The 26,732-nt window shown below is 37.2% G+C and overlaps 1 protein-coding gene across 6 annotated transcripts; it reads left to right on the forward strand.

The window, feature by feature from the left end:
- The first annotated feature begins 241 nt into the window (after positions 1-241).
- Positions 242-25,768, forward strand: TMEM144 (transmembrane protein 144). Of its 6 annotated transcripts, none has more exons than XM_039322825.1 (13): positions 244-648; positions 3,491-3,693; positions 6,530-6,652; positions 8,131-8,230; positions 9,849-9,929; positions 10,278-10,356; positions 12,657-12,742; positions 12,980-13,098; positions 14,623-14,742; positions 17,851-17,948; positions 20,258-20,311; positions 21,317-21,445; positions 25,741-25,768. In XM_039322825.1, exons 2-12 carry the CDS (start codon positions 3,555-3,557, stop codon positions 21,398-21,400), a joined length of 1,083 nt encoding a protein of 360 aa, XP_039178759.1. In that variant the 5' UTR covers positions 244-648; positions 3,491-3,554; the 3' UTR covers positions 21,401-21,445; positions 25,741-25,768. The 6 variants fall into 6 exon arrangements, with proteins under 6 accessions (XP_039178761.1, XP_039178762.1, XP_039178757.1 ...); XM_039322824.1 differs by having other exon boundaries at positions 25,681-25,743; XM_039322826.1 differs by lacking the exon at positions 25,741-25,768 and adding an exon at positions 21,880-23,955.
- Positions 25,769-26,732: the final 964 nt, after the last annotated feature.

Consider the following 26,732-nt stretch of genomic DNA (forward strand, 5'->3'; position numbering starts at 1 on the left):
GAAGTCTTTTAATTTTTTTAATCTTTAAGTCTTTAAAAATAGTACAGGATTTCTACTTTTTCTTTCTGCCGCTGTCTAACGCTGCGTGCTCTTCTAAGAAAGCCACATAACTACTCCACCTTGGCAGCCTAAATTTAATACTACTCCCTTTAACCAACCAGTAATATTGCGAAAAGCTACGTTAAACAAAAACTTCTTCTCTAATCTCGCGGGGTCCTAGCTTTAAGAATTGCCGCGAGAGTTTAGCTGTTTGTGGGTGCGCCGCTGGGAGTGCCGAAGTCCTTTGTGTTCGGGGTCTCCTTCCCGCATATTATTTACGGTTTGAACAAAATCATTTGCAGAAACGAGACCCAGGCAAAGAACGCGATTTTTAAGATACGCAGTGTTTCGCTACCTGCCTATTAGATCTGGGCTGCAAAAATCCAAATGACCGGGAAATGGCAGCAAATAGTTACAGCAAACCCTCAGCCATTTCCTGCCATGCCGTGGTCTTCTGAACTTTGGCAGTTGGGATCTGATCTGTGGGGATGCATCATGTGAGAACTGGGCGGAGCTCCTTGTTCCTTACAGCTGTTGACGCTTGAAATAATCGAAGCAGGAAGCAGGAGCCGAGAAGCTGGCTTGAAAGTAACATCAATGTTACTAAAGGTAACGTTTGCCTTTCTACTAAAAGCAAAAGAAGAATTGCAGTGGTGGTCTTTGTGGCTTAAGTTTTGTAAATTGTCAGAAAACAGAAGGGAAGGAAAGATTAAACGAGTAAAGACAATGCAAAGTCGATTGTAATATTATTCAAATAGCAAAGTTTTTGGATAGGCTAGCTAGTTGGTTCCGACCTTGCGCTTTCCAAATGTGCTGGAATGATATATACCAGCATTGCCCACAGAACAAGCTGACTAGGTATTCTGCACGCTGCACTCTAGTCCTGTGGGTTAGAGTCCTGGCTCCAGGAAAGGTGGAATAAGTTCATCCTGTATTGGCAATATCCTAATGATGAGAGATGCTGAGGTTTGTAGTTCAGCCACAATTGTTCCTGGAGTCAAAATGAATTTCTGTGGGAGAGTCCTTTCCTTCCCAGAAGGCACCAGATAATACCTTCTGGTGAATAACCAATGTCTTGTGCAGAATGCTTTAAAAGAAAGTAAGGGCAAAGAATTGTAGAAAATTAAATGGACAACTCATACTTTGAGATAATAGATTCAGGTCAGTGTTTTGAATAAGATTCACATCCTTTTGAGTCTTGTTAGAAAACCCAGCCCCCTTTTCCTGAAAATTTATTTACAGAGTTATGTTGAGAGTAATTATGAAAACTCAGAGTAACACTCAGAAGACTACTATTGTGTAAAAATCACAGTGGAGAAATAGTTCACCCACCCTAAGCCTTGTATTTGCATGTTCTCTGCAATTGCATCTGCATTTGCTACAACTTTTGTTTATTTTTACAGTTTATTCTTGCTGTTTTGCTCAAGGGGCACTCAAGCTGGGTTACAAGAAATAAAGGAAAAGCTGCTGGGTTCTTGGTGTTCTCTGAGCTTGGTTGTTTTCCTGTAAATGTTTCTTTAGCAGGCTAGGTAACATCTTTGATACACTGATGCCAAAACAGAAATCCATAATATAGGTAGTGCTCCATGTATAACCTCAACTGATCTCAAAATTTCTAAGCAAAACATTTGTTAAGTGAATTTTGCCCCATTTTACAACCTTTCTTTGCCATAGTTGCTAAATGAATCACTGGTGGTCCGTCTGTCACATTTAGCAACAATTGAAACTTCCAGATGATGTTTAAGTGGTCACATTAAATCTCAATACACTAGTCAGATAAGCAAGTTATATTCAGTCTGGCCAATGTAGGAATGGTCAAAGCAGCTATACTATAGGCAATGCATTTTTTTGTAAAAAAAGAAAAAAAAAGGTGACGGAACTCACACATGTTATACAACCCCCTTGCCTACCCTACAAGGTTCCATCCCCCAAAATGCCAGAATTCCGTTCTGGGCGTTCTATGACAAAAAAAGCCCTGGATATCGGCCTTGTTGCCGCATCCTGGGGATGCACAGACAGCTGAAGATCAAGGAGTGTCTGAGACTAGATTTATACTTTCAGAAAAGTGCAGCTGAATTCCAGAATGAGATGAATAGCATCAGAATCTGGTTTCCTATTTACCAGTACCATCACTATCAACACATAACTGAGGATTTCACATTACTGGAATTTCTAGCCACAGGCAAAGCTTACATATAAACAGCTGAATACGGATGGGCATCATTTTGCAATGATAAAATAATGTGTGAACTTCAGTGTAAAGCCACTAAATGCACCAAAATCATGAACAGAACTCAAGGGCCTAGTCCCATTTTCCCCTCTATAACGTGACATAGTCTTCAAGATTAGTTTTCTATTGCTTTTGTAAGTGTTTTTACTGGTGGTGATCCATTTTTACAGATTATCTTTACTACTTTACTACTAATTTTATCTTATATCTCAACAAAGAACTTTGGCTGGTGGAGTCCAGAAGATAACATTGTGCCCCCTCAAGTTGAAGTCTTCCCCCACCCTACTGGCCTTCCAAAAGGGCCTGAATATCTGGCTTGGCCAATTGGTTTGAGGCCCCAAGGGGATTATCTCACTTTGACAGTGGTTAATAGATTAGAAGATCCCACCTCTGTACCATTTATGCATTGATCCCTTTTATCTAATTCTGAATAAAATTAGAATAGAATTAGAATTAGAATAGAATAGAACCTTAGAGCTCTTCTAGTCCAGCCCCCTGCTCAAGCAGGAAAACCTATAACATCTCAGACAAGTGACTGTCCAGTCTCTTCTTAAAAATCTCCAGTGATGGAGTGCTCATGATTTCTGAAGGCAAGCTGTTCCACTGCTTAATTGTCCTCACTGTTAGGAACTTTCTCCTTAATTCCAGTTTGCTTCTCTCTTTGATCAGTTTCCAACCATTGTTTCTTGTCCTGCCCTCTGGTGTTTTGGATAATAATTTGATCCCTTTTTCTTTGTGGCAGCCTCTCAAATACTGGAATACTGCTATCATGTCACCCCTATTTCTTCTTTTCTTTAGACTAGCCAAATCCAAGTCCTACAGCCGTTCTTCATATGTTTTAGTCTCCAGGCCTTTAATCATCTTAGTTGCTCTTTTCTGAACTTTTTCCAAGGTCTCAACATCTTTTTTGTAGTATGGTGACCAAAATTGGTTGCAATATGTTTTGATTCTTAATGCTGAATGTTTTTAATGCTTTCATTGTTTTATATTACGCTTTTATATTGTTGTAAGCCACCCAGAGTTGCTTAACAGTGAAATGGGCAGCATATAAATTAAATAAATAAATAAATAAAATCTTTGTTTTGAATTACTACTTTAATTTTACCTAAAAGCTATAATTGTAACAAATCAGAATGAAGGGGAGAATCATATTGTAATAATAGTATGAGGATTTTGTAAATATTGTGATGTGTCGTTTATTCAATGATTTTCTCCTCCTAGTGCTGCCTGAAGAAAAGGAATCCAGAGAATTCTTTACAGAGGTCAAGTCAGGCACTAAAAGCAGATGGAGAGCTGGCAAGGGATCCCCCACTCTGTCAGCAGTAATACAACAGATCTGACCATTGGCTTTATTTCTTCAGCAGTTGCTGTTGTCTTATTTGGATCAAACTTTGTACCGGTGAAGAAGTTTGACACAGGGGATGGTAAAACAAAATTGCTGTTATCATGCATTTCACTTAAAGAGTCCCTTTGAACAATTATAGCTGATATCTATCCATGAAAGGGCAAATAAAAGATACTTTTGGGCTGAAGCATTTCATTACCAGAAGTCCAAATATACTATAAAATTTATATTTTAACATAAAAGAAACTTTATGAAATGTGTCTTTGTAAGTATATAGCTCTTATTGTTTGTGTTTAATTTAAATACAATTAAATTTTGGTTTTGTCATGACCTTATCAAATAATTTGCCCTAACCTAATAATTTTTTTTAGGGAAAAAAATTGAAACAAGGATAACTGCCCTTTAAAGCAAATGAGTAGTTGATATTTCTTGTATTTTGTTGCCTAGTGCATAGGATCTAGATAAATGTCTAGAACACGGGTGTCAAACTTGCGACGTCACATGACGTGTCGTGACATATTGTGACTTTTTTCCCATTGCCAGCAATGGGGTGGGCCCGGTGGCTGTGGAATTCTGGGAGTTGAAGTCCACATGCCTTAAAATTGTCAATGTTGAGAAACACTTCCCTAGATAAAGGAACAAAGTATCTTCTATTTCAATTCAGTTCTATTTCAAGCTTTTGTAAAAAGGATATTTGTTGAATGACCAAGTTGTATGTTATATTAATCTTATTATTTTTAAACAATGCTTATGATCAGCCACTTTTATTTTGAATGAAAAATTGCTGTGGGGTCTTCACTTAGAAATGTGCTCCTAGCTTGTCTCCCTACGCCAACTGCTATTTATCCTCAAGGGTGCTACTTATTGTAGACTTTTGGAGAAAAAGGATATGCTGATGATGTTCAGCAGTATCTAGGTAGGGCACATATTTTGGATCTTCAGAATACAAGAAGCCAGCTTAACAAATTTTGAGTATTTAATATATAGCTTGATCAGATGACCTCTTGCTTCAATGGTTTTACTTCTTCACCTTACATTACTTTTCCTATATTCTTTTTGATCTCATTAGGGCAGGGGTGTCAAACTCAATTTCATTGAGGGCCGCATCAGCATTGCGGTTGCCCTCGGGGGGCCGGGTGGGTGCGACCAGGGTGGGTGCAGCCTACTGGGTGGGTGTGGATGGAGTGGGTGTGGCCTACTGGGTGGGTGTGGCCAGCTCTACATCGTTCGCATCAATGGTGCCTGTGTGGGCCTGGGCAGGAGTGGGACAGACCTGAGGGTCTCTGGCAGAAGGGGGTGGGACCATGGCAAGTGCCAAGGCATGGTCCACTGGAGAAGCCACTGTTCCTCTCAGGCCTTGTGGGGGTGGGCTGGATGGTGGTGCAGGCTGCCCGGTGCCCTGGGCAGCAGAGGTCAAATGCCCAGCCTGGCCCTCAAGCACCCATGGCACCAAGCCCAACCCACTTCCCCAAGGGGGTGCCCAGCTGCACTTACCTCCTCCTGAAGGCTGCTGCTCCTTAGCCAGGTTGTTCATGATGGGTACGAGGGCAAAGTCAGAGGGAGGCCCATTCCCTCTCCATGAGAGGAGACCCAGCTTTGTATCCAAAGCTTCCTTACCAATGGGATGGGAGACCCCCAGGATAGGCCAGGAGGAGGGGGCAAGGGGATGGTGAAAGGACAGCAGGGCAGGACTAAGGCAGGACTTCCTTCAGATCCTCCCTCTCCTTTCCTTCTTTCCTTCTTTCCTAAGTACAGAGTGGTGGGAAAATATTTGAGATGAGGGAGGGAGAAAAATAGGCAAGAAATACAGCTGGGGAGGTGTGGCCAGCATATCGCCCTCACCTACTTCACATATCTGGCTTGGTGGGCTCTGGGGGAGGGGATGCCATGAGCAGCGTGAGAGTCAACGTTACCTGTGCAATGCTGCCCAGCCCCCAGCCTGTCTGGTTTCAGCAGGCAGCAAGGCCCTCTCCTCATAGCGCCGAGCGGCTGAGCCAGGCAGCACAAATTCGAAAAGAAGCGTGATGCTGCCCAGCCCCCAGCCTGCCTGGTCTCAGCAAGTGGCAGGGCACTGTCCTCACAGTGCCAAGAGGTTGAGCCAGGCGGTGCAAAGCTCGCCAGGTTTGCACCTTGCTGCCTGCTGAAACTGGGCAGGCTGGGAGCTAGGCAGCATTGCACTTCTCATCAGATTCGCTCCACCCAGCTCAGCTCTTGGCGCTGTGAGGAGAGTGCCCCGCTGCCTGCAGAAACCCCTTCCCCGGAGCCCATCAAGCCAGATATGTGAAGTAGGTGAGGGCCATATGCTGACCACTTCCAAGCAATGGTGTATTTCTTCATTCCTCACAAAAGGTGACACCTCTCCAGCATGCACCCAGGGGGTGGGGCCGACACGACAGTGGCTGGTTCCTCACTGCTTCCAGACGGCCTTGTGGAGCTAAGACTCAATGCATTTCAGCATAGATGGCCACCACAAAATTGTACATTGGTTCCCTCCCAGCCAGCCTGGGCCAGGGCCAAGGCAGTGGGGGTCATTCCCTCACTGTTTCCAGGATGACTTTGCGGGCCAAATGAAACCACTTTGTGGGCCTCATCTGGCCCCAGGGCCTTGTGTTTGACATATCTGCGTTAGGGCATCTCTGCATATTCTCAGGGTATAGCTTCTTAGTTTACTGCCTCCTCTTTACCATTCTTTTTACTTTTTTCATTTTGAGGATCTCTTTTTTTATTTGTCTTTATCACCAAGACTTAAAAAAAAAAATGATTTTTACTCACCCTTAAAGGGTGAGGCTAAACAGTAGCTAACATGCCCTTTTATTCATTGCTGCAGTTTCATTTGTAAACATTTCATGACATCACATATGTTTAATCAATATTAACTGTACTGATAATTTATAATTTTTGTTCTTTTATTGTAGGAATGTTCTTCCAGTGGATTCTTTGTGCTGCTATCTGGATTGTTTCTTTAATTGTTAACCTGATTCAGAACAGCCCAAAGTTTTGGCCTCTTGCTATGGTTGGGGGCTTTTTATGGGCTACAGGTAATATTGAAATTATCCTCCATCAAATTTATTAGAGAAAGTTCTATCATAATTTGCACAATTTACAGGAGTGCAGTAAAATATACAAAATCTAAGCTTGACAACATACTGAGTTGTAATCTGAGTTAGGACAAACTTTGTGATTATTTATGATTAGGAATCAATTGTTATGTCATTATTTTTCCTCACTGAAAATTGGTGATTTGCAATAGCAGCACTACAATTGGACTCATCTGGGCATTTGCAGGGTAACAAGTGTTCTGAAACCTAAATGTTTTTAATGTTTTATGGTCTCATTTTATGGGGATTTATTTTTTTAATGGTTATATGTATTTGTTTTTATTAGAAATTGTTTATATGACATTCTGAGGTTCTTCAGAAAGAATAATGCAGTAATGACATTAATATAGTAAGTTAGAAAAAGATTGTCATTAATTTTCCATACTAGAAAATGCAAGTTACATTTTAAAGGTGAACAGAATCAGGATAGAGCTGGAAGGGACCTTGGAGGTCTTCTAGTCAAGCCCCCTGCTCAAGCAGGAGATCCTATACCATTTCAGACAAGTGACTGTCTAGTCTCTTCTTAAAAACCTCCAGTGATGAAGCATCCATAACAACTGAAGGCAAGCTGTTCCACTAGTTAACTTTTCTCACTGTTAGGAAGTTTCTCCTTAATTCCAGGTTGCTTCTCTCCTTGATTAGTTTTCATCCATTGTTTCTTGTCCTGCCCTCTAGTGTTTTGGAAAATAAATTGACCCCCTCCTCTTTATGGCAGCCTCTCAATATTTGAATACTGCTATCATGTCCCCCTAGTCCAGGGGTGTCAAACTGCCAGTCTATGGGCCAGACGTGTCATTTGGAAGCCGTGCCCACCCCACTGCCAGCAATGGCAAAACGGCCCGATACATTGCGCAACGTCTCATGACGTCGCGAGTTTGACATGTCTGCCCTAGTCCTCCTTTTCTCTAGACTAGTCAAACCCAAGTCCTGCAACTGTTCTTCATATGTTTTAGTCTCCAAGCCTTTAATCATCTTAGTCATCTTTAATCATCTTAACAAAACACTTAGATATGATAATATAATGGGGTCAGCCTAAAATCTCTCATTTGATGTGTCCTGCCTACCATGTAGTGAGGGTGTCTGAGTATATTAAAATATATGAGGAGAGTTGCTTTATATAGTTTCCTTGATTGTTCAGTGTCTTCCCTCACATGTAGGATTAGAATGTGTAATATTTGTGAATTATGCTTCATTTCATTGTAGTCAGTACAATGCATAGCTGATGAGCATAGAAATAAAGTTACTGTAATCTGCATTTGAATATGAAAGAGTTATGCATACCCAATATTCATACAATTACCCATCAAAACATAATATGCATTAAAAGTGGTGATGGTAATCATTGTAGCTCATTATAATTATGAAAATATAGGTATTACGTCTTATGTCTAATCAATGGGTTTCATTCTTCTGTGTAGGTAATATAACAGTTGTTCCAGTTGTTAAAACCATTGGGTTAGGCCTTGGCCTTTTAATCTGGGCTTCTTTTAACTTGCTAACTGGCTGGGCAAGTTCAAGGTAAACATGCTGCATACTTAACATTTACTCTGGGAGCCATCCATGTATTTGTATCATTTAATCAAAGATCAAAAATAAACTTCTTGGAGAAAGATTTTTTTCTTCTTTATATCAGAGATCCCCAACCCCCACCAGTCCATGGGATGCCAGCAATCAGGACACAAAAACAAGCCCCATCTGCTATATGCAGCCAGCACACAAAACCACAACCCCTGCAGAAAAAACTTTCTCCATGGAACCGGTCCCTGGTGCCCAAAGGTTGTGGGGGGTGCTACCTTATATCATACCGGTTTGTAATGAATTGTACAAGAGGATTATATTCTCTTGCTCACAAGAATAGATTTAGAAATATCTATTTGCTCATTGGTGGCTTCAAGAAGTTATAGACTCTTTTGGAAGATTCATTCTCCTCTGGTCCCCCCCCCTTGGATAAGTTCTCCATAACATAAAGCATGTAGAAATGCTAATAGGCATTAAGCATTTAATAAATGTCAGTCTGTAGAGGCAATTATATGTTTATATCTTAGAAGAATTTTAATTTTTGTAATATCTTCCAAATAGCATTAGCCCTCCCATCCAGGACATAGCACAGAAGTGTTGCTTGAGCAGCAACACTGGGACACTACACATCCTCTTCACAATCTGTTTTCCTTGTTACCTTCTGGGAGGAGGCTTCGTGATATCCATAACAGAACATCCAGATTCAGCCATAGTTTCATTCCATACAGCATTAACCTTGTGAACTCTCAAGCTTCCTCCTTCCGTTATATATTCAAGATGGACAATATATTTATTTGTTACGTATATGTAGGGGTGTGGGTCTATACATATGTTGTATATAGTATGTTTAGGTGTGTGTCATGTATGTGTTTCACTTTGAGAGTGGGAAACTAAATTTCATTTTTTTGATGTGTGCCGTTGTGCCCACAGTAAAAAAAAAAATAACAATAAAGGTTATCTTATGTGGACCTCTAGAAATTGCTGAATGATATGTTCAACATCAGAAATCATTTATTTGTATATCTATATAATCTGTATAATCAAGCTGCAGTTATGGTGCAATGTGAGTACTAGAGTTCAACAACATTCAAGGAGTCAATGTTGCAATCTCTGATCTAAACTTTTTAGCATTTTAAAGCTCTTCTACAATACAAACATAATTGCCTCTAACAGACTGTCATTTACTAAATGCTTAATGTCTATTAGCATTTCTACATGTTCTCACTAAACTTATCCAATTTAATGATGGGAGATTGGGAAAAGACATAATCTGCCAAAAAAGGTCTATAACGTATTCGAGCCATAGGAGCAAATAAATACAGAATAATTACATTCAAATATAACCAGTACACTAAAATTTAAAAATCTAATCTTCTGAGCAAGAGAATATAAATCCTCATGCACAATTCATTACAAGCAGCTATTACATAGAGAAGAGTATGTATTCATATAAAATATGTATATACAAAAATATGTATTTATGTAAGAGTTATTACTGATTATTTGTAACTATATCCTTTTTTTCTTATTCTTTTCCTGTGCTAATTTCATTTCTATAGCTAAAAAGTCATTGTGAAACTTGGAGAAAATAATACATGTTTTAATCAACCTTTCATAGATTTGGTTGGTTTGGAATTGACCCAGAAGAAGTCAGAAAACCAGTTCTGAATTACATCGGAGCAGCACTTTCAGTACTTAGGTTTTTGAAAACATTATCATTCTCTTAATTATTACAGCACTTTGATTTTAAAATATCTGTAAGTAATCATTCCAAATCAGGTGAATCAAAGTATATCTATTTATTCTTGTGATCTAAGCTACAATCTAAGCATGTGTTACTGGAAAGGATATTTCACTAAATTCCCTATATGTGTTCCAAGAAAATAAATATTGGATTGTTTAAAATTACTAATGTTCAGAAAATGTGTAAATATGCTTTTGATTAGATAGTAAAGAATAATATATCATAGCAAGTCAAGAGAAAAACACCAGTTACCTCAAACATATACTACCTATATGGATGACTATTGATGTTATCTCTTTGCAGCTCCATCATATTTCTTTTCATAAAAAGTGAAGTTCAAAACTCTTCATCTTCAGAAAGCGCTCCATTATTAAGAGAACAGGTATGTTTCTTTTTGCTATTGTTACAGTTTTCAAGATGGTGGCTAAAAACTATCAACTAGATTTTTCCCTAAAATAAAGTTTGTTTCAGCAGCAGAATTAGCCCAGATAGTGTCCTTGACTTCAAAGATATTCAACATCAACTATTTTAAGATAAGTAGACTTTAGCTCCCAAGATTCCTTAATCAGCAAAACTTTAAAACGATGTAAAAGTACCATCATATGACATTGGATGTCACCCAGAAAATGTATGCCTTTGTTATGAAACATCATTAATATGAGGTTTTATTCCACCCACTTGCTGTCCAAAGCTTTGTGATAAATCCTATAAGGTGCAAACCTTCTTTTTCCTTGGAGGAATCTGTTTGACTGCCGATTTTCACTATTGTAGATCTACTCAAACAGGAGTTTTAAAAAGTTAGATTACATATTTATTAAAGGCTGAATAACTATGTGCATAAAGTGGGAACATGCCTAACAGCTGGCCTAATCTTTGAAAGAATCTGTTCTGTTGGTTATTTGACAGGTGATTACCTTGTCCTCTAATTTCTATTAAGCTTCAAGAATATAGAATTTCTTTCCATAACTAAAAAAAAAAAGGATGTGGAAAGCAGACAGCATTGAAAATCATAATAAATTAGCATTATATTAATTGTGTTAAAATAAATATTAGTATCACAGCTTTTGTCAGACCTGCCCCAATCTGATCCCTTAAGAAAGAAAAACTTTCAACTCCATTTGGTTAAAGCAAAGGGTTCTTTTACTAAGAGTGATGGTTGCAGTAAAGTCAAGCCAGCTCTGAAATTACCGCGCTCTCTGGATTCAAAAATAAGGTGTAGGTTTATCCCCAGCCCATCCCCTGGGACCAGTCTGTTTCCAGTCAACCGGAGCTTGCCAAGATGTTTTGAGAACTCAAATGTTTGGGGGTAATCCACATATTTTTTCAAGGTGCCTCGCTGTGAGATGCTGATACAAATATGATCTGGCTGCTCTGGTCCTTATCATCTGTCATCACCCCTCCCAGTTTCTATCATGTACACACAAAGCTTTATTGTTCTTTCATCCTTCTCCCCCTTCCATCTTCCCCTCCTTCTTCCTTGATGGCAGGATGTCTATGAGGCCCCAAACCAAGCCAAGCAAATTTTTTCCCCAAACTTTATATTCTTTTCCTCTTTCTTGCTTTATACTTCCAACAGTTATGTGAAATAATCAATGCTGAAAAATAATAAGTGGCCCAATATCATCCAGGGAGCTTTATGATTGAATAGGGTTTGGAACCATAATCTCTACAGATTTATAATGGTTGAAGTTGTTGCACTGCTGATTTTAGAAAAGTCTTATTAGGATACGTGGCCAAAATTGAGAATAGCCAATTCTGTGTTCTCAACATCTTTTTGCTGCAAGAATATTCTGGTACCTGCCAGTACACTATGCTTTCATTTGATTGGCAAGCATAATAGGAACTCTAGCACTATTTGTAGAAGAGGTGTGGAAGTCAATACTACAATTCCAGAATGGAAAGGATTGATAGTACATATTAATTGGGTTTATATCATATCATTACAGTTGGGCTGAACAAGAGTGGCTATGGATATCAATGAACAGCATCAGAAAAAGAAAAAGAGTTCCAAATGGTTGTATTTAGGGATACACAATAGCAATAGCACTTAGACTTATATACCATTTCATAGTGCTTTACAGCCATCTCTCTCTCAGCGATTTACAGAATCAGCATATTGCCCCCAATAATCTAAGTCCTCATTTTATCAACCTTGAACGGTTGGAAGGCTGAGTCAATCTGAGCTGGCAGTGAGCAGAATTTACCCTGCAATACTGCATTCTAACCACTGCACTGCCACAGCTCTTATGTTACAACTGTATAATGTCAGTATAATGTCAGTGAATGTGTTAATAGAATTTACCTGCAACTATTTGGAAACAAGTGGGACAGTTCTTTCTTCCATTAATGTACAACCAACTTCTTTTTTTTACAAAAAAAACATATTAACAGTTTAATTCATGTCCCCTCATATTAGAAAGATGTGCATTGATTTGCAACTAGAAATGAAATGTTACAAAAGAATGTATAATTTGCCTAATTATTATAAATGGTGATATAAAGTCTTCAAGAAGCAGGAAAATGGGATGATCTGGATTTTCAAAACAAAATAATTTTTATTGTACCACTTAATTCCCTTAGGCAAAGTTCTGTCTGTCATGTGTAGACTGAGTCCAAGTTTACATGCATTCAAATGCTTTTGGAAATCTTAAAAAAATTAAATGTTTTGATTTTCATCAACAGTCTATCAACACTTCTGAGTACAGAGTCGAAAACAGGAGTGATGTATCTTGGGTGGACAACCTTTCTCCATTGGGAAAGAGAATGGTGTAAGTTCAGGGCATCTTTCTCTCCCATCTTATTCCCTCTCTTGCGTTATGTGATAGCTGTTAGACAAAAGAGTTGGTAAGCTAAATAGTTGGTTGCAGTCAAGAACTTTTGCTGTTTCCTCATAGATAATAATTTCTGAAAATCAGTGGCTCTTCTCCAGCAGTGTTGTTTTCATGTGCAATTAATGTTGTGACTTAAGTCAACTTAAAATATTTCTGTCTTTCTTTTCCTGCCAGAGGCTGCTTTCTGGCTATGATAGCTGGGATATTCTACGGCTCTAGTTTTATACCTGTGTTTTACATCAAGGACCACGGCAGAAGAAATGGGACTATATATATAGGAGCCAGTCAATTTGGTAAAAGCAGATGACTTCTTCTGAAAGTCATATATCCTAGAAGAGAACTGTGGCAATTTATGGTATAAGGAAGGGAGGGAAAAATTTTACATATGTTTCTTTTTACATTCCTCATGCTACTTTTAGCAGAGTTTCTTGTCCTAAAATCAATTGCTTACTTTAGAAAAATGAATATATATTATTTGGCCTGATCCTAAAATTGCCTTACATTTAAAACTCTTTTTATTAATAGATTTAAAAGTATAGCCATTTGGATGATTTGCCCCAAAATATCACATTAGTAAGAATTTATTGCTACATACAGCTTAACAAAATATGCTGATTTAAATAAAATATAGTATAACATACTGATTAAATTAAAAAAGAGAGAGATTGCCCTTGTTATTTACTGAGGTTCTCTTCAAGCCAAGCAGCTCCAAATAACTAGACTGTGGAAACAGAGACCATGAAAAGTACTTTATAAGTAAAAAGCCAGTCTGCAAATTGTAGGCATTACATCAAAAATTGTGGGAAAATGAAGCTGTTTATTGTAGATTTTGCATTCAATATATATTTTATAACTCTGGATACAAGAAAGTATGGCTCGTGAAAGTAAGGATACTGAAGGCCACGTGTACAGTATTCTCTTTATGTGTGTTTGTTTGTTTTGTGGATTTTAGGGGCAGACTAACATGGTCAGGAAGAGGGGATCCAAAATCTTGAGACTTGCCCTCTCCTTAGCACTCTGGGCAATCTCTGTCTCAGATCTCAATAGATGGCTGCCAGTTCCATTGTATTTTCTGTCCTCTAAAACCTTGCCAGTCTAGCGGAGGAGAGAGAGAGATCCACTATCCTATGCAAAAGAGACATTAGACTTTTTTTCCCCTCTATAGTGAAAATCACAGTGCTCTCTGAAACAATAGTGTTTGCAAGTACTACTCATCCTCAGCAAAAGAAGTGAACATTCTTATGCAGCAATTTTAAGATATAATTTTAAAAATAAAATGACTTCAGTGTATGAATGCATTGTCTTAAAATATTATTCAATATTTTAAAAAACTTTAAAAAAATTAAAGAAAAAGTTAAAAAGAGAGACAGTTGGGAGGATACATATTTTTCTGTAATGTTTCTATTGTTTAATTGTCTTTAGCATCTATAACTATCAGTAGGTCCCATTTTCCAGAGGCAACTCACTGAAGGCTATAATTTTTGCTGCTAGAATTTCTTTGCTTCACAGTTTTCTGAAAAGGTTGTAATAATAGGAATGGGACATTATTTTTAATCAGTGGGCACTGCTATATAACTCTTGTGGTCCAGGGTGTTCCTAACCTTTATGGGTCTTCTATTTACACTTGGCTTATTTTTGTTAGAGATATGAAAATGTTGATTAATTAGAACAAAAATCTCCCAGTTAATAAACAGTGAATGATTGCAACATGTGACCTTGCCTAAGTAATCACATCAATGAATAACATTGGTGAAGTTCCTGAATATATGTCTTAAACATATATTCATATATTGTATATCTTTTGATATTTATTTCAGATTTAGATTATGTATTTGCTCACTTCAGTGGTATCTTCCTTACAAGTACCGTCTACTTTCTGATCTACTGTGCAGCAATGAAAAATAACCCTAAGGTTTATCCTGCAGCTATAATACCAGGTATAATTTTCAAGCAAAAGCAAAGACTTATTCAGATTTATAATCTATTTGGAATATATATCTTGTCAATAAGTACCTTTTAATGAGGCCTGCTATCCTGGGCATGATTCTAGTGTCTTTTGAGATCAAATACCAATATTCTTAAATTAATGTAGTGTGCTTGCTCAGTGTTTACAAAGGAAAGATATTAAGTAGAAAAATAAATCCCTTTAGCTCAGTCTGCTGGAGCTAGACCTTCAGAAATATTGATTCTTGCATATTCTAATGTCAATCATTAGGAAACATAGAAAACAGGAAAAGCTTTTATTTCACTTGATTAGAAGACTAATACAAGTTTATTTCAAGAATCAGAGCTAAATCATGCATATAAATACATGAAAGCCACAATTCTGTACTATATTTTACATATGATCTTAAGATTCAACATGAACTGCTGTTCTGTAGTTTTATTCAAAATATTTTTCCCCAAACAGATGAACGCCACTTTCTTAGGGTAGGGAAGCCATCCAAAGGCTTTTTGCAGAAAAAATATTTGGGGGTAAGAGGGGGAAAAAAATGTCACCCAGATTTCTCTGCAGTGGTTTCTTCACGCTTAGTTGTTCTTTTGACTTTGGCTGGTGCAGCTAGATGATCGGCTATCTTGTAGGACGATCTTTACTCCATTGGCCCTAAGGAGTCAGCTGGGGCAGTGGGCGAGGCTGCCGCCTTCCCGCAGTCACCAGCAAGCCTCGGTGGTTGCCCCTCCAGGGCGATTTTCAACCCCCTTCGGGGTCTACCAGCGAAGGAAAATCGGCCGGTGGAGAGACAAGTCTTTTCATACGACCGCAGTTGCCGCAAAACCGGAACTACTTTGAATAAAACTACAGAACAGCATTTACTGGACTTCTAATTTTTTGGATACTTGGGACCCCTGGAAAAACTTGTATTATAACAGCGGTTCTCAACCTATGGGTCGTGACCCCATTTGGGGTCGATCGACCATTTTTCGGGGGTCGCCAAAGAAGGTGATCCGCCATTTTTTCCCCTCAAGGGGCGCCGCCGCGCATGCGTGCCGCGCATGGGGGCGCCGCCGCGCATGCGTGCCGCGCATGGGGGCGCCGCTGCGCATGCGTGCCGCCCATGGGGGCGCCGCCGCCCCCATGTGCGCGGTGTCGCGCATGCACAGAACGTTTGTGTGACGGGGGTCGCCGTCACACAAACGTTGAGAACCACTGTATTATAGAGTATTATTCTACTTACTATATCAGAGATATTTGCTTCTTCCTGCCTCTTTCTGTTTCGTTCTCAAAATGAGATAAAAGCTTTTAACTTGGAAAGAAAAAAGTTTCTAAGCTCACTGAGGATATCTTGTGGTGAAAGTGTTACTGCAATTGTAATGTAATAATAAAAGAAGATAAAGGCTTGGAAATAGCTGTGGGTTGACTTTGTGATTTAGAAACTGTGAAGGTGGATGTTTATTGACTTTTAATAAATATAGCTTTTACTAAAAGATTAAAAGACTATTTCACTATGGAAATGGAAGAATCTTACCCACAGCTTGACTATGAGGTTATACTGGAAAAAATATTGGAAGCTACAGAGTATGTGAAATCATGGAGAAAAATTAAAGATCATTTTGCAGAACCACAAACTGAGCCTCAAATTTTAAAAGATCAACCTATAGGCCAAGGAGAAGCCAATAAACAACAGTGTACACAATTTAATGAGATGGAAAAAGAACCTATTGACTAATTGAATCGTAGAAAAACTTTGGACCCAAAATCCCAGACTGAGACTTTAATCGACCACTCTACAAATCAACTAATTACTACAGAAGAGGATATCTCACAAGTTTATGTACAAACTATGGAGAATTTTGAAGATCACAGAATATCTTCAACTGAAACACTCTTACTTTTAAAACCAACAGGAACTGACTTCCAGGTGCGATCTATTGAAAGTTATGACAACTTGGATAATCAAGCTGTAACCATAATATGGAACAAAATTGACTATATTACCTACATGACATTGGAAGATGGGGAGGAGAAATTTGATCAGAATGACTTGTGGATAAATACCAGTATTAAAATATGGAGATTTGATGACATAGATGCGGCATCATGGACACCAGCTTGGCACAGAAAAAAAGCCAGAGTTAGATTTAAAAATGTGATTTAAATTTTCATTTATTGGATCAAAAAGGCTTTAGAGATTCGGACTGATTATTTGATAATTAACTGACTATGCGAAATTAGTAAGATGATAATTTGTGTAATGATATGTTTGTCTTAGACATGATAACTATTTTGGTTGAGATTTAAATTTTATTTAACGGGCTGAGATGTTTCTTTATTTTTTATTCTGTTTATTTAAAAAATTACTTTGTAATAGAAGAACTAGAGAGATTTACGATAAGAGAAGAAAGGATATTAACCAATGATCTATTAAATTAAAAAATGGAATATATGTGAAAATACTAGAATGTTATTGTTGGAATACTATGTATGTTGTAGAAGGGATATCTGAAGTCTTATTAATATGTTTACTTAAAATGAATTTGAATATGTTAATCGAAATTAGTGAAGCTTAAAGCAGGATGATGATTGTTTGGACTGATTGAATTTTATGAAGAAATAGATTAAACTAAATTCCTTATATTATGTGAGGGAAGTAGAGAGGGAAATTTTTAATGTATTTACGTATGTATGACTTTGTTTTTGGACGACTAATTTCTCCTTCACCATGGTGTTTTCCTGAGCACTCTCATGTAAAAATTAAAAAACCAATAAAATTTGTTTGAAAAAAAAAAGATTCAACATGAACTGCTTCTTTATTTTTGGAATTGCCCTCCAGCCTTATGTAGCTTTTTTAGCTTAAATTTTGTATATATAAAGAACAAATTCTTTCTCCAGATAACATTGATTTGAGAGAGGATATTTGGGTGAACAGAGAAAGCTCAGAATCTGCAGAAATATCATCTTCCCTCCTACGAATAATAAGGAAAAGAAATCAAGGAAGGAAATCCCAAAGATATTGGAACAGCCATGACTTGGCATGCTGGCAAAAATATTCAGGAGTGCTCCAGGATGTAATACTATAGTAATCTTTTTTCTTACCTTTTGTCAGGATTTATTTCTGGAACATTATGGGCAATAGCCAATTGCTGCTGGTTTATAGCAAACCACTATCTCAGTGCTGTTGTGAGCTTCCCAATAATCACTGCTGTAAGTATCAGAGAAATTGCTTGTTTAATAAATGGGACAAGAGCATTTACTGAAGGATCTCTTTTATGTTCAAGCTTTCTTCCTATGCAATGAATTATATGCTATGTTATTCCTTGGGAGAATATTATTTGATCTCAGATTTTAAATTGACTTTCATCTGGCTCTGCTTATGCAAATGGGTCTGCTTATGCAAGACAGTTGGCTCCAATTGATGAATTAATCAAGAAAGTTCAAAATAGAGTGAGCATTCCTATTTTTTTCATGGTTCTCCTATCTGACATTGCTAGGACAGACATAAGTGTTGGGAACGTCCTGGATGTTTCTGTTGTGGTTTATCTCTAGGGCAGGAGCAGCGCAGTGGCTCAGCATTTAAGACACTGGGCTTGTTGACTGGAAAGCCAGCAGCCCAGATTTGAGACCTGAGTGCCATGCGACAGGGAGAGCTCCCATCCTCGCCTCAGCTCCTGCTAACATAACAGTTCAAAAGCATGCAAATGCAAGCAGATAAATAGGTACCACTACAATGGGAAGGTAAAAGCACTCCACGACATCATGTTAACCATATGATCACAGAAATGTCTTTGGACAGCGCTGGCTCAATGGCCTTGAAAAGGAGATGAGCACCTCCCCCTATAGTCAGCAATGACGAGTGGAGTAAAATCCATAGGTATTTCTTTATTTATTTATTTTTTAACTCTAGGATAGGGTCAATGAAGCCTGGAAGGGAGAGTTCCCAAGCTCAGGATTTCAAAACTTAGTGCTACCCACAAAATCTGTCAAAACCGAAAGCGTCAGATTTCCTTCTGTAACATTTCTGTCTGTAGAGTCTTGCTGTAGTGCTACAATTATCAGGCCCACCAGATAATTCTGTTTGATTTCAAAGTCATTATAGAGAGGGAAAGTCAAGCATTCCTACCCTCCCATGACCCAACAAGGGTCAACATTCACAACTGATGCACTTGACAGACTCTGTGTTATAATTATGATCAGGACTTTTCCTTTTTTTCTCCCACCTCTTCTCCAAGTACATGACACCGTGGAGGGAAGTAATAAGAATGTTGATCATTCCCCACGTATGCAAGTAATTTTAAAACTTGGTGGTAGTACTCATTCTACCAATACATAACAGTGACAATAAAAATAGGAAAAGAGATGCTGACTGTTGAAGAATGGATTTTAAAATTGACGGAAGCAGAGATGGCAAAATTCACTGCTTTGATTAGAGACAATGGACTAGACATCTTTATAAGTGATAGAAACCATTTTTGGACTTTCTACATGTTAAATACAATAGCACTTGGTTAACAGAGGGATTTGAAGATTAGTTAATGTTTGGGCTAACCTGTTGACTTTTTTTCTATTTTCTATATATTATGATTCTAATCTAATCTTAAGTTCAGAACAAAATTGAGGTCATGCTGTTAGCAGAAAAGAAATTGAATAACTTGGAAATGAGTTTTTTGATTTTTGATGCTCGTATTTGTTTAGTTTGTTTTTTTCCAGTTTTGTCAGCAATAAAAACAGCAAAGAAATGCCCCAAGTATATGTTTATCACGACTATATAGCAAGAACTTAGTTTTTTTTTTTCAAACTGGTTTTGCCACAAACTTGAGTAGAAAGATACCTTTCTCTTCTAGAATCTGACCAGTACCATTTCTGTTATATGTTCTTTATCATCACTTTACTACAACTGTTTGTTTTTCAGGAATTTCTAATGTAGTCTTGGTGCAGCTGCAGAAATATATAGATGAAATCAGTTATAAACAACAGAACCAGCTTATTACATTATCAATTTTAGACCATTAAATATTTAGTTAATATAATGCTAACTTAGAAGAAGGCTGTTATTCAGAATTCAGAAAGGGAGGAAACTACAGCTTGGTCTTCTCTCACCTATCCTTTGATGTTGGTCATCACCTCATTTTATTTTTTCACCTGAGCATTTCTCTTTTCTCTCCATTCTGTTTAGTGATTGCTTTTTTCTGTTTTTAGTTGAGACACAATATCAGCATAGCCCTAGCATAATATAGCTAGTTTAAAATACAAGATATAATCAGAGGCCAATAATAACATTTTAGATAATCATAATCCAAAATCTTTTTTACCATTCTTTCTGTTTCCTAAACCGGTATTTTCTTCTGTTTTTTTTTTTTTTTTTGTCCTGTCTTAAACATGTACAACCATTTACCAAATGATTGCATTTTAGTGGTAGCAAGACTGAAGCAAATATTTTGTCATAGATAAAAATATAACAAAAGCATGAATAAAAGGTATATTCATAGATACTGTTCATCAAATTTGCCTTCTAGGCTCCTGGTTTTATAGCCGCAGTGTGGGGAGTGCTGGTGTTTAAAGAAATAAAGGTATGAACAACAAATGAAAGCAATATTGTTCTCCACACAGTACCTTAATCTTTCCCTGTGACATTTGGTGTGTTTTTAATAAATGGGCACAGTAAATTAGATAATTGGGTTGCATGTCTATTTCTTCCATTTTCTCTAGAGCAGTGATGGCGAACCTTTTAGAAACCAAGTGCCCAAAAACTGGCCCCGCCCCCACTCCACCTCCTGCCCGTCCCCCTCCCCACCTGCCCGCAGCGCCACTCACTGCCTCCAGGGACCGCCACAGATCACCCAGGCAGCCCAGCAGCACCATTGCGGCCATCCCCTCTGCCCGTGCCCCGCAGCATCAACTGTGCGTGATGGAGTGTGAGGGCAGAGTCTTGTCTACGTTGCCTCGCTGCCATGTCCTTGGCTGCACTGCTCTGCATGGGCCACGCTCGGGGGTGACTCTCCTCCAGGGGGCTGCTGGTGACGGGGTCACGGGAGGAGGCAAGGCTGGGGCAACGGCACGTGTGTACACAGAGAGGGCACTGAGTGCCGCCTCTGGCATGCGTGCTATAGGTTCGCCACCACTGCTCTAGAGCATTAGTACAGGTAGTCCTCGACTTACAACCACAATTGAGCCCAAAATTTATGTTGATAAGCGAGACATTTGTTATTTTGAACATGACACATGGGAAAAATTATAGTCATGCCTGAAAAATAGTTGGATTAAGAGGCTTACATTTAATCTCCTTTAAATGTATATGAAATTAATTAAAATTTAATTTAAGTCCTATTTCCACCTATTACTTTTAGAAGTGCAGCTTCAGAAGTTAAATATGGCCCTAAAATGTGTATGCCATTTTAAAAAAGTTGGCAATAATAATCTTTCCACTAATAATCTTATAAAAGGTATTCTAGTGCATGTACATCTGTACCAGAAATGTGTTGATTGGCAAATGTGCTAATACTGTTTTCCAGTTCTACAAAATAATGCTATTTCTCTTCTTGTTGCCCCTTTTCCATCCCAAAATGCCTATGCAGGGACTGAAAAACTATCTGCTGCTCTTAACAGCATTCTGCATTATTTTGGCTGGATCCCTCTCTACAGCTTTTTCTAAAGTATGAAGAAACATCTTTTGATCCAGCAGATGGCACCACTAGTTAATACATGTAAGACTTTTGACATTGCTTCTGATCTTTGGAAGCATCACTTATATCTTAGTTCTCACTATAAGAACAGAAACTTTATTAGGAATATTTTTGCTTAACGAAGAATGCTCATTGTGGTTTGTCTTCATTGTTTAAAATAAGAAATCCATTTTTAAAAAGAAACAAACTCAGTTATGATATCAAACATTTTTCAAAAATTTTGATGCTGTAATATTTCTTTATCTTGTGGCTGGTACCTAGGTGGGAAGGATAAGAAATATTTTTAAAAAATGAAAAAAAAATACTTACCAGCTATTTGTCCTACATTTTCTTTTCCTATTCCTTAGTTTCTTTCAGTACACAGATTTACGTAACAAATTTGAAGGACCCCCCCTCCCTAAATTTTTCATTACTGGACTGGTCCTGAATGATTTGAGAGTTTTGTTTTCCTACAGGTTGACATTAGATCCATGAACAGCTAGCTATGTTGAGACTCAATATCAACTGGGCTTCCTGAAGTTAAGCAATATCATCTGGGAACTCTTGTTTATAGTATTATTGATTTTTTATATAAGAGATGTAGAATATATGGATTAAATAAATAATATCCTATGCCATGTATAGTTGTGCAGAGAACTCACTGTGGTCCTTTGACTGAAATAGTTGATTAAATATAATCAGGGGATTGTGGTTAGAATATAAGGGGATTGTGGTTAGTACAAATCCTAAGAAAAAGAAAACAGGAGCAAGTTGAATAGAAATAATAGGAACAGGCCAGTAATGTGATTTGTAATAGAGCAGCTCCATGGTCTCGCAGGAGACTCCATACCCCTATTTTGGTAAATTAGGACCAAAACTAGATTTCCTGACCCTGATGTAAGCAGATCTTGGTGTAGGAAACCACAGATCAAAAGAGCTCAAGCTAACAGGAAGAAAATAAACTTAATAGAGCAATGTCATAATGAAACCAATTACCTAAAGGGTTGATAAGCTTTTGAAACAGAAAGCACATAAAAAGTATAGAGAAAATATGTTCCCAGACAAATGAGGTCAGTAAGGTTTTTAAAATTTGAATAGACTCACTTGTCATAGCAAACAGATGTAGCTTATACATATAAATAAATACAAATTATAAACTTTAGTACAATTTAAGGTGCCTAACCATATGTGCAGAGAAAACCATTTCAAATTATTAAACATTATTTAAAAATGAGTTTTACTCATTGCAAAATGTTCCACATTTCTGTTTTTCATATTTTCTTTAGATCTTTTTTGTGAAGTGTGTAGCTGCTGCAATTGCTGTTTCTTTCTTTGTTCTTGATTACTGTTCATGTAACGGTAATAGTAACACTGAAGAAATATTAAGCAAGTCTTAAACCAGTGGTTTCAAACATGTGGCCCTCCATATCATTTTCTGCACTCTGCCACATTATCAGGGCTGAGGGTGCTGTCTAGCAAGACTAGGGCACTGAGCACTTCATGAAGTGATACCAGGCTTTCTGGGCAAAGTTGCCAGGGAGGCAGGGTTGGTCAGTAGGCTGGGACTGCTTAGCAGGAACCCTGCTGTTGACTATTTAAAGATAGTCCATTTCTGGGCTATAAACGTATTGAGTTCTTTGGTTCTTTATTAGGTAGAATAGAACTGTTACAGCAAAATATCTCTTTTTTATAATATTTTATGAAAAATTGGGAGTGAGAATTTTTTTATCTCTCAAATGCCCATTTTCTCTTTTATATAACGTTTATATACTTTTTTAATTAAAAAAATGTGGTGTGGTTGGGGTATTAGTTGACACTGTCTCCCTTTTCACTGATTCAATTCTAATTCAAGTCGACTTAAATTTCCCCTTATTAAATCTGACTTGGATGTTTGGCAAAGTAAAAACTATTGATCTCTGATTTAGACAACAACATTGGACAAATTGTTGACAGAACTGAAAGAACAGGGCAACACACATAATAAATAAAATTATACTCCTTGCACATTATTTATCCCATTTCTAATTCTAGCCCATCTGCTGTCTTTAATTATATTTCAGACAACTTCTAGGTAACAAAAATGCCATCTGCCATGTCTGTTACCCCACTGAGTTTATGTATTAATGGTCTGATAAATAAAGATCTGACAGTAATTACTTTTGGCTCAAGCAGGAGCCATATCTCAATGTAATCTATTTTTTAGAACCTTTCTATTACATTGATTAAGGTTTATGTAGTTTGTGACCAATTCAGTTATTTCTGGATGAGACATAATTTTGGTGAATTCAGTTCTGGTTATAACAAACATGATTTTATGATTTTCTGACCCTAGAGATCAGCAAGGACAATGCCTCCATGTTAATTCTTTAACGTTATTTAAAATGGAAGCAAGTGGCATATATTGCATATGGTCTCCAAACTCCTTTTTTTGTAGTCCCTTAGAGAGAATACTCTTGAAATTTTTGACAAATATAGTGAGAAAACTAACAAAAAGATATATAATCTGTAAAAAAAAACAACTTCTAAAAGTATAAGTAAATAAAAGCTCATACCCAAATCCAAGATCCTCTTGAGTATTATTGCTTTACCTAGCACAGAACTATTTTGACTTTTGTCACTGACCCTCTCTCACTCTTCCCCTCCCCCCATACACATATTTCTTCTCCATGCCAATTCAGCTCCAATTGGTATCTAGTTGTAGATCTTTTTGGACTAAAAACCCTGACAACTGACTCATGCTACCTTATATCTAAATTACTGCAACACATTCAACACAGGGCTGAAGGTGAGTTGGAAATTCTAATGGTCCCAAAAAGCAGATTTAGCTATGCAACACTAATAATTCATTCAGTGGTTACTGATTTGCCACATAAGTCAGTTCAAAATACTCTGGCTCTTTGTGATATTTGATCAATTAGCATCCAAATTAAGGAACCTGGTGCTTTTTAGACTCCATTTAAGTTTCAGAGAAAATGCTTATGTTGCTTGTTGTAAATTAACCCAAATGACAAAATATAAGATTATATCATTTGTTTATACAGATTGTAATAAAAAAATGGCAGGAACTTTATAATTTATTGATTTTGGAACATAAAGCAAATTTATTTACATTGAATGAGATGGATGATAAAAATATTTATTAAATAAATGAGAATATTCCCCAAATTAATATTTATGGTAATAACTGAATATTTATACTATGTTCAACCATTGCTGTTCCATTCAAAAAATAATGTAATTGGCAGAAAGGATCATATCTGGGTAATAAAGGAAAAAATAACTATATGCCTGTTTCTCAAAGGCCTAACCACATAATTTAGGTTACAAATAAATCAGGCTCCATGACAAACACAGATAAACACTAAAACTTATAGATAGACTTCAGTCCACAGTGAGCTGTCAATTACAGTATGCTTGCTAGAAATAGCATAGTATCAGTACTAACATGGGTAAAAGAATGGACAACTCTTAGAAATAAAAGGTTGTTGTATTTGGAGGGACATGACTTACAACTCGGTTGGCACGCTTTCCTATGGTATGGGGAAAATGAAATTCGTAAATATTTTCAAAACCACTATATTAGAAATGCATTATTACTAACATGGGAAAAAATAAAATGTAATATATACTTGAAAATTCCAGGATGGCTTTCAATAATGGAAGCATTTGTATATCCAAATTTAGTCAGTCTTGAGAAAATATGGACATATATTCTAAACTCTGAAGGGAATTTACAATCTAAACAAGAGATGGAAAATCAGGGTATTGATCTATCATGGTGGGCATATTTACAAATGCAAGTGAGATATGATAAAGATTTTAAATTGTACGGATTTTATAAAGAGCAGACCTTGTTTGATCACATATTATTAACCTCTGATGAGAAATTAAGAAAATGTGTACTTTTTATTAAATTTGAAAATGGAAAATGAACAAGTAAAAGAAACAACGATAACATGGGCAAAGAATTTTGAATACAATACAGACTTAGAGAAATGGCAAAACTTGTGGGAAATAAATTATAAATTGACAATGTCAACCTCTTACAAGGAAAACTTACATAAAATGTTTTATAGATGGCACTTGCCACAGCAAGACTAGCAAAAATGTTTAAAAATATGCCAGATAGATGTTGGAAATGTAATCACAAGTCAGGTACTTATTACCATATACTGTGGATATGTGTTAAAGCAAAGAGATATTGTACAAAAATACATACTTGGCTAGAAAAATGTTGGGAAAACATGTAGATTTTAAACCTGAACTTTTTTTATTAGGTATAATGCCAGAAAACCTTAACAAACAAAGTATATACTTGATTTTATATGTGACAACAGCGGCAAGAATCATATTCACACAATATTGGAAAAATGAAGAAATACCACCAGAGGAAGAAATAATTTAAAAAAAATGCTAAATTGTGCGGAAATGGACAGACATACTCTGAGGTTGAAAGAAAAAGAAGAAACAGAATATTTTCAAACTTGGGACTTATTTTATCAATGGCTGGAGAAAATAAGGGATTAGGAATTCAATTTGTATTAGTGAATGATAAACTCACAACACGTTTGTTGAATAAATACTTTTGATTGTATTAAAAAAATCAAACAAATTCTCAAAAAATAAAATAAAAAGCATATTGCTTCCATGTGGATTTGCAAAACATTCTAACAATGTTCTGAAATTAATGTCATAGTGCAAAGGAAGGTTCATTAAGTTTCTATCCTTTGTTACATGGAACGTTTAACATTCCTTTCAACCACCTGGCAAGAAGGAAATCTCAAAATAACTTTCATTTAACAAAAACCCTATTTAGATAACCACTAAAGCAAAACAAAATTATTAGGGGATGCTTTCCACCTATGTACTGGCATTAATGTTAACAAGTTCATATTGTCCAGTCAGTAGAAATCTTGGCTAGTTGAGGGTCTCAAGTGTCCAAATTGAAGAGTCAATTTATTTATTTATTTATTTGCAATATTTATAAAATACCTTTTGAATGTAAAGTTTTTTAAAGCAGGTCACCATTGTATATTTGATGAGTTGCCAATTCTCTGGTGCCAGCTCCTCAGCAGAGCGGTTGGGCTTACCCCAGGAGACAAGTGGATCCAGTTGTCTTTCAGAGGGAGCTGGTGGTTGTTTGGTGAAGTCCAACATGGTCCAACTGAAGCCTTGGTGGGCACATCATATGGGAGAGTGGCCGTGCCCTTGGAACAGTTCACTCCTGAGCTGCCTCTTTGTGACTGTGGTTCCTGACATGCCCATGGTATAGAGTAGCTGAAGGAGTTAAAGAGGGATAAAAGATCCTAGAGTGCTACTGGTGAATGAC

Source organism: Crotalus tigris, unplaced genomic scaffold (assembly GCF_016545835.1).
Source record: "Crotalus tigris isolate CLP2741 ecotype Arizona unplaced genomic scaffold, ASM1654583v1 scf7180000024133.156889, whole genome shotgun sequence".
Taxonomy (NCBI): Eukaryota; Metazoa; Chordata; class Lepidosauria; order Squamata; family Viperidae; genus Crotalus; species Crotalus tigris.

Bases quoted from the DNA above. Each gene is read 5' to 3' on its own strand.
- TMEM144 (XM_039322823.1), top strand. From the start codon at position 3,555: ATGGAGAGCTGGCAAGGGATCCCCCACTCTGTCAGCAGTAATACAACA. The intron at 6,653-8,130 runs GTAATATTGAAA...TCTTCTGTGTAG, and splicing joins GGGCTTTTTATGGGCTACAG to GTAATATAACAGTTGTTCCA. The intron at 12,743-12,979 runs GTAAGTTCAGGG...TTTTCCTGCCAG, and splicing joins CCATTGGGAAAGAGAATGGT to AGGCTGCTTTCTGGCTATGA.